Source organism: Melanotaenia boesemani, chromosome 5 (genome assembly GCF_017639745.1).
Source record: "Melanotaenia boesemani isolate fMelBoe1 chromosome 5, fMelBoe1.pri, whole genome shotgun sequence".
Taxonomy (NCBI): domain Eukaryota; kingdom Metazoa; phylum Chordata; class Actinopteri; order Atheriniformes; family Melanotaeniidae; genus Melanotaenia; species Melanotaenia boesemani.
The window spans coordinates 17397569-17406454 of NC_055686.1; the positions used below are offsets into that span (position 1 = coordinate 17397569).

Genomic DNA, 8886 nt, shown 5'->3' on the forward strand with positions numbered 1-8886 from the left:
AGTATTCCTGTTCAGCCTGTCCTCCAACTTGCTCAAGCTTGAAATGTAAACACCCTAGGGATTGTGCCACATAGAAAATAGCCCTTGAATCTTGGCCTCCAGTCTATGTCAAGAAGCTTAAGTGATAATGGAGAGACAGAGTGTCACATGAAGTATTTTTGTCCAACACTGCCAGATATCAATTTGCAGATATTTTAAACCACTCTCCCACAAAATCCTTCAGATGCAACATGTCTGGGTTGTTCCTTGCATGCTTGTTTTCAAGTATAAATAAACCAGCTACATATAAATTCTCTTTGTTATTGGAACAAACGGAATAGAAAGTGAATGAATGAATTTGTCTCGAAGAAATTTAGATGTTAGGTTTTTCAGATATGTCTATAAATATAAAAGTTATAGTGGGGATGTGTTTACTTTTTCACACGCCTGCATGCTGTAGTGTGACTGCTTTTGCAGCCATGTGAGCAGCTCTGCGTGCGTCGCCATGAAGGCGCTGTCCGTGGTGCTGCAGTTATGCGCCTCTGAGCTTTTTTACGAGGGAGGGAAAATCTATAGCTTACTCACTGTGTTGGATTTTTTTTTTTTTAGCCTTTTATAAGTGACAAGGTTTTAACTGCATGAAAAACTTTCCTGCAATCTAGTTTGAGCAGCATCACAATGTAAAAAAAACATTGTGTCAAAATAAGCTCATTTTTTAAAGAATATATATATATATATATATATGTGCATTTTATTCACGTGCTAAAAGCTAATAGTGTGTGATGAATTTACATAAATGCCCACTTATGATCGAAAGTAGACGTACGCTTTATTTAAAGGTCTTCCATAAACGCAATTCTATTTATAAATAAAACCCAGCTATGGCAGACGCAAGCTGCGTAATAAAGCCTATCTCTCTCTCTTTTTTTTTCTTTTTTTTTATGTATGGTGTGTGGTTGTTTAACCAACAGTTATCCGGCTGGAGCCCTGACTTAATAAATAATGAAAGCGTGCGGAGGGGAGCTGCAGCTGATTTGCTGATGTCAGGAAGCCAGTGCAGCATTTCATGGTGCAGGGTGGAAACGCGCGGTGTGCCATCAGCCTCGGTCGGTGCTCTCGGCAAAAACCTCACACATGCAAGCCCGGCAAGAAACATGCTGTCAGCTCTCAAGTTTTGGGCATTACTGTCTTTGTCGGTGTGCTTCCTGTCTCAACCTGGCCATTTGAAAAAGGTTTTCAGATGTCCTTCAACATGCAGCTGCTCCAAGGAGTCAATCATTTGCGTCGGGTTCTCTTATATCCCAAGGCTTGCCCCCTCTGAAATCAGTTCTTTGTGAGTAACTATCCTTCAAATGATAATTTTTTAAACTCTGTTTTATTATTATTATTATTATTATTATTATTATTATTATTATTAAATGGTATATGCATGTATAACAACCAATGCAGCACTATGGGAGTCTGTTAAGCGTCCATATTTTATAATACCTACAAATTAGAGTTTGTTGCAATGCAGTCTTGATTCTTTGCTCTATTACAAGATTGCCTGCTTCTCAGTATCTATTCCTTTCTATTTGCCTTTTTTTTTTACTTTTTTTTTTTTTTAGGAGTATGGTCAATGGGACTTTCACTGAGGTCAAAGAGGCAATGTTTGCTCACATGCCATCCCTCCAGCTACTGTAAGAACATTTTAACTGCCTTTATATAGCCAAAATTGTACACAGTTTGACTGATACATCTTACCTTGTTGTTAAGCTTTCAAAACTGTCAAAGGTGTCTTTAATACATGTTAATAGAACTTTAACACTGGTTGTGTCATACATAAATATAGTAATAGCAGGCTTAATGCCACTAAAGTGCAGCCATGTTCAGTGTTGAACTTTCAGTTCTGCTTTACTTCAACACACAGTAATGTGCATTGTAAGTGCACAAAAAAGTTATATAGGAAAGCAGGCTTTTTTAAAAGGGTTGGACACCTGGAAATGAATAATAGAAATCTAGTCAGTGCTGTACTGTACTTAGCAGAAACCATTAATCTATGTTGTTACTGCATTAGCGACAGCCTGCATGTTAGCATAAACAAAGGTGTGGCAGATGGAGAGAATTAATACATAATTAAGTCATTTCTGGTTAGATACATATTTGGTCCTTTAACCGCTTTGAAATCAGCTGTTTTTTATATAGACATTTATGTTCTTGATTTCTTAGGCTTAGAGTATTTTGCTCTCTATTGTTAACTTATTTGATTTTAGTAAGCTAAATCACTGTCTGAGAAAGTTCATATGCTCAGTTTTTCAGACTGGGGGATAAAACTGCATTTTTTGTGGCTGCCATCCATAGAAATATAAAAATGTTTTATTTTTTTTCAGGCTTTTGAATTCAAATTCTCTAACGACTGTAAGAGATGATGCATTTTCAGGACTTCCTCATCTGGAGTACCTGTAAGTAGTTTATTTTTTTATCAGAGTAAAACAAATTGAACAATGTTGGCTTTTTACTACATCTTTATGCTGTCCATTTCTTATATAAATGAAAAAAGACAAATGCACAATTAAATTAAAAAAAAAAGTTGCTTGAGAGCTTTTCATTGATGCGTAGCTCATATACTTTGTGGTGGATCCAGTTCCAGCTTAAAGGTTCTTTGCTCATCTCTTCATTTCTAACCCTAACCCACTAATTAAACAGAGCTAATAGATCTGAGCTCCCAGATGAAAAGTTCTGTGGTGTTTAACACATCCTGAGGTCATGGAAAAGATGTTACTTTCAGGAGAACTGTTCAACACTTGTTCAACTGTTTTTAAATCATGTGACAGGACATTAAAGGAGCAACATCAGTTAGTAAAAGTGAATACAAGGTATTGAGACTAAACGTCTGTTATTTTGAGAGTACAGTTTGCTTTGGAGCTTAAAGTTTAGGCTCTGGAATAATAGGGAGATGTGATGTAACAAATCTGATGATTGCAGATTTATCAGAGTTATAGGAGCATCAGGGTAGAAGCAGCAGAAATTTAAGTGCTGACTACCTGAAAACGCTGACTCATCATGTTTGTCCATCAGCAGATTTTTTTTTGTTTATGTTGTTTTGTTTTTTTAACCTGGCATTTTTCAAGATGACATTGCCAGGATTCATTGGCTCAAATTGTCAAAGATGGCTTCAGAGAGCATGAGACATCATTTCCATACATTGACTGGCCACTTTAAAGTCCAGACTGAAGCCCTACTGTGAATCTTTGAGATGTGCTGAAGTGATCTGACTTGACTCTCCCATCATCAATGCAGGATCTTGCAACACTGGGTGGAAATAAAAAATGTGTCATTGCATAAGCTCATTGAAAAAATCCAGGTAGACCACAAGTATAAAGTGGTATTAATTCATGTCAAATTTCAATTTTCCTTTGTTTCTATCCACAGGTTCATTGAGAGTAATAAGCTAGAAACTACATCTAAATATGCCTTCAGAGGACTCAGGGACTTGACTCACTTGTATGTTCCAAGATTAATGATAAAAATACATTACGAAGCTTTAATGATGTTGATGCATTTTCTGGTTACACATGCATTCCTTCATCCTGGTTATTTCTAGGTCTTTGGCTAACAACAACATTAAAGCCTTGCCCAGGGACCTCTTTTCAGACCTGGACTCACTGATAGAGCTGTAAGTTTGTCAAGAGATAAAAGTTTTCAAATGAAAATATTTCATACTTCTAATTTTTTTTGTTTATGTGCAATAGTTTGTCTTGACTTTTCTGCAATGACGTATAGTATTCCTTTTCTGCAGGGATCTGCGAGGTAATGCCTTTGAGTGTGACTGCAGAACCAAATGGCTCATGACGTGGTTGAAGAGCACCAATGCCACAGTGTCGGATGTCGTGTGTGCTGGACCGGAGGACATGAAGGACAAGCGCCTCAATGACATGAACAGCCTGCACAATGAGTGCATGTCAACGGGTGAGAAACACTTGAGCCAGCTTGACTTATCTCAAGTCTAACTGGCATCAGTGTCGAGCTACTCAACTGGGTCATATTAGGGAATGTAAAGGTTGTTCTTTAGATGTGACTTTGCTGTATCAGTTTGTAAATAAATTAACTTATGATGTACCTTTCCACAGATTTTGTCCTTCACCAGTCTCTGACATCCGAGTCTTTGTCTGTTGACACGTTCAGCTATAAGAATGATGTCTATGTGACTATTGCTGCTCCCAGCACAGAGAGCTGTATGGTTTTCCAGTGGGACCACATTGAAATGAACTTCAGGACTTATGATAATATCACAGGTAAGGACATGTCTCAACAAGCTGTCTCAGGATGGTCTGGTCTGAGTTTTACTCTCTTTTGACTTTTTTCTTTCCCTTCTCTTTAGGCCAGTCCATTGTGGGATGCAAGTCAGTTGTCATCCAAGATGAGGTGTTTGTCATAGTAGCACAGCTCTTTGGTGGTTCCCGCATTTACAAATTTGATGAGGATCAAAGCAAGTTCAATAAGTTCCAAGACATTGAAGTGTCCAAGATCTCCAAGCCCAATGACATTGAAGCGTTCCAGATTGGCTCTGACTGGTTCTTTGTAGTTGCTGACAGCTCAAAAGCTGGCCTGTCCACTCTCTACAAGTGGAACGATAGCGGCTTTTACTCATATCAGTCCCTGCATGAGTGGTATCGTGACACAGATGCAGAGTTCTTGAACTTGGATGGGAAGGCCCATCTTATTTTGGCAAGCCGTTCCCAGGTTCCTGTGATTTACCAGTGGAACCGGAGCAACCAGAAGTTTATCGTGCAGGGCGAGATCCCCAACATGGAGGATGTTGTGGCAGTGAAACACTTCCGGATCAAGGAGGAGCTCTACCTGTCTATGACGCGGTATATTGGAGATTCCAAAATTCTACAGTGGGGTCCCAAACAGTTTGTAGAGATCCAGGCTCTGCCCTCACGAGGCTCCATGATTCTTCAGCCCTTCTCTTTCAAGGAACGTTACTACCTGGCTCTGGGAAGTGACTACACTTTCTCACAAATTTTCCTGTGGGATGATGAAAAGAAACTCTTTGAACGCTTTAAGGAGGTGTACATCCAGGCACCTCGTTCTTTCACTGTGGTTTCCACTGACCGCAGGGACTTCATATTTTCCTCCAGCTTCAAGGGAAACACACAGATCTTTGAACACATCATCATTGACCTGAGCTTGTGAGGGGCTGTGCCTTATTGTCCCTCCTACAATCAAATGTCTTCCATTAAAAAAAAAAAAAAGATATTTGTAGGAAACAAAAAGGATAAGACTAAACTGTTAGATAATAAATACCTGCATAGTTCTGACACAAAACTAGAGCTTGGTCAAGTTGTGTCTTTACTATTTCTTGATGGCCTTGTCCGTTTCTTGGATCCCGTGGCTTTTCTGACTTTAGAGGTTCTACGATTTCTCAAAGACTAATTGTTTTCCGAATGTGAAAAAAAGTGGAAAATAAACCAAACAAAACTCAGAAAATAGAAATGAATCAATTTGGATGTCTAGCATTTCTGTTAAAAAATATCATCCTCAGTGTAATACATCAGAATTTGTGAGAAAATTTGGTTTTACTGTCATTATAGCCTGTGGTAATTGTACAGTACTTTGACCTAGCAGAGCAGGGGTTTGATGTTCTGATGGGCCCACAGTGCCTCCCTCTGGCCGTGATAATGTATTACATCCTTTCCAAACGGAATGTATTGAAAGCACAAACCTTTAATTATCATAGCTGAGATCTCAGAGTGTATAGGTGTTTTGTGGCAAATGTAACTGTGGGTGCTACAGATTGTAATCTATACAGTAGTTTAAAAAAAAAAAAAAAAAAAGGAAGTAAAATATCCAGGAAAGGATGTAGCTGAATGCGCCTCAACAAACTCACATAGAGAATCCCCATTTTGATACAACTTTTAGATCAGAGGATTTAATAATGACAAAGTAGATAGAAGTTCTTGTTGTTGATCAGGGAAACTAAACCTACTATTTCGAGTTCATCTAGTTTGAAAAATAATCATTTTTTTTGGGCTTTCAACATTATTTTACTTCTTTTTTTCTTAATGAATAAGTTCCTTACAGACAATTCTGAGGCCTCAAAGGAAAAGAAGGTAAAGGTAACCATTGAAAATTTGAGGCTTTTTTAGTATGTTGTTTTAAAATACTGAATGTTGACAACCTTCAAGATGTACATAAAATCAGGACTGCAATGCCACACTACCTGTTATGAACAGATCTTTGCACTTATACAAATCAAATATTACTGCAGCTTGCAAGAGCATGACTTTTTAAAAAAAGGGTGGTTGCCAACTTATTTTTAGAGAAGCTTTAACAAAGAGTTAAAGTGCTTTTATTAATGAAGTGAATGACATTGTAAACAAAAAAAAAGAGCAAGCTTTACTATTCTTTTGTATGATTTAGTTTATGCTACTGAATGTTAATCAAAAAAGCTACTGTAAGTTTAATGAGTTAACTAACAAAATAAACGTGTAAAAATATGATTGTAAGATGCGTTTTTATCATTCAATGATGTTGGCTTGCAGTAAAATATGAAAATTTTTCTTATTTCTATTATCATTGTTAAGGAAAAATATTCACCATTCTGCTTGTTTGTCGAAGTACATTAAGTACTCTGCAACACCTGCATGTTGTCATCAGATAGCTTTAACTGCCATGGCTAAACCAAACAGACTCCTTCACCAAATCAACTCTCAACTTATTCACAGCTCACTTCAACTCTTGTCTCTTCCAGTGAGACTTTGGAGGAGACAGTGGGATGGAATTTCTGTGTGAAGTGCATGAAACAGGAGAAGGAGGATCTGGAAATTCAGAGAAGTACCAGAGAAAGAAAAACCTTCCAAAAAGAGTGCTATTAAACGATATACGAGGATTGCCTCCCACATGAGGAAACATATGATGCAAAATGAGAAAAGCCTTCAAGAAAGAAAGGTAACCTGGAGGAGAAGAAACAGTGAAAAGAAAGACTTGGATGTGATAAGGCAGGCCTTCATAATGAAAAGGTAGACACCAGGAGGAGGCTGCAACAGAAAAAATGTATAAAGAAATGATGCATGAAGAGGAAAGGTTTAAGAGTCCCCAATGAAACTTAATGATTAAACATTTGTATCTGATCTATTTTTGTACCAACAATGTCTGATTTGAAATTCTTCATCATATTAGGGAGTTTTTTTTTTCCTCCTACTTCTTTGTTTGGTCAAAGTTGATGACTTGTCCTTCAGATGGGAAAAATTTCAGCTGATTTTTATGTCGTTGGTACGCTGTCTGTGCTGCTGACTACCCAAGGGAACTTGTTCACACATTCTAGGAAGTAGATTGGTTCCAATCTCCCAGCATTTGAAAGGCCAGCTTTCTTCATCTCCTGTGGGCCCTCCTGTTTTCCACTTCATCATTCCTGTGAGTCGCCTGTTGTTATATTTAAAGTGCTGCAAAGACTTATTTAAAAAAAAAAAAACTTTAATCAGAGTTAAATTGTTTCATCCCTTTTCTACTCTGATTTTGCTCATTTAAGGAGTTGGGAAAGTTTCTTGTCTCATTTAAATTGATTTGGTTAGTTTAAAGCTCCTTGTGATTGTAAAAAAGAAAAAACTGTTGTATCAGGTTGAAAGGTGCTATGAGACGAGTTCTTTAACAAATCATGGTCAAACCTTTGCTAATCCACTAGGAACATTATGCCCTTTTTGCATGAAACTTGTCATTTGGATTTAAATAATGTAAATTTAATTCAGGGTTCAGTGTTTTTCATCAGATTACTTCATATTAATGACTGGATTATTATCAGGGTTTTTGCAGGGCTTGATGATAAACTCAGCTGTTGACTCATTTATTTACATTCAACTCCAAAAAAAAAAAAAAAACAAAGAAAAGATTTAATTGAAAAAAATTATAACTGATAATACTGTCCTCTGTTTAATTAAAGTACAGTTTTGATAAATGGATGGCCTCCTAAATAAAATTTTAGAAATATTTAATAAAGTGTAATCATATATATAATTGTAATGTACTCAAATTGCTTATCTCCTAAACCCACATTTCATTCCCAATAGGACAAAAACAACATATCAGATGCTGAAAGTGGAACATTTTTCTATCGCATGGAAAATACTCATGGAAACTAATTTTGAATTAGATGGCAGTGATTCATCTAAAAAAGTTGGAACAGGGTGATGTTTACCTTTGTGTAGCATCTTTTACTTGACAGTCGTCCTGAGTGCCCTGCTCTGTGGTTCGAAACCTGGACAATCTACCGCCGTCACATCCAGCAGCTTGAACGGTTCCATCAGAGGTGTCTGCGGTCAATATGCAACATCAAGTGGCAGGACAAGGTGTCAAACCTTGAGGTCCTGCAGAGGTGTGGCTTACCCAGCGTTGATCATCAAGGCCTAGCTCTGCTGGGCAGGGCATGTTGTCCAGATGCCTGATAGCCGCATTCCAAACATGCTGCTCTATGAGCAACTAAAGAAGGGACAGCGTACCCTGGAAATTCCCATACTTCGCTTCAATTACACACTGAAAGCCAATCTCAGGAGGTGTAACACTGAAGAAGGTCTATACAGCTCTGTTATTTATTCTCAAAACCGCATCTCTGAGTATACCAAAAATTAAATTAAATTAAATTAAATTAAATTAAATTAAATTAAATTAAATTAAATTAAATTAAATTAAATTAAATTAAATTTAGGTTTCATTCTGCTTTATAAAGACAACAAAGCTATAGCCTGGCAGAGGGCAAAAATCATTTTGAACTGAAAGGGATGGCTGTAAACTTATCATTCAAGAACCAGAGGCTGACATCAAGTGACCGTCAAACACAATAGCAAACTGAAACTGGGATGAAGTGCACGGTAAGCAAAGCTGGAAACAGGCTCCTACAGTCAGGACTGAAGTCATGCTAAACTCACCCAA

At 37.4% G+C, this 8886-nt stretch overlaps 1 protein-coding gene across 1 annotated transcript; it reads left to right on the top strand.

Moving 5' to 3' along the window:
- Window positions 1-1044: 1044 nt before the first annotated feature.
- lgi2a (leucine-rich repeat LGI family, member 2a) lies at window positions 1045-6464 on the top strand. Its single transcript, XM_041986629.1, has 8 exons — window positions 1045-1312; window positions 1587-1658; window positions 2349-2420; window positions 3391-3462; window positions 3563-3634; window positions 3758-3927; window positions 4089-4253; window positions 4340-6464. Exons 1-8 carry the CDS (start codon window positions 1134-1136, stop codon window positions 5155-5157), a joined length of 1620 nt encoding a protein of 539 aa, XP_041842563.1. The 5' UTR covers window positions 1045-1133; the 3' UTR covers window positions 5158-6464.
- Window positions 6465-8886: the final 2422 nt, after the last annotated feature.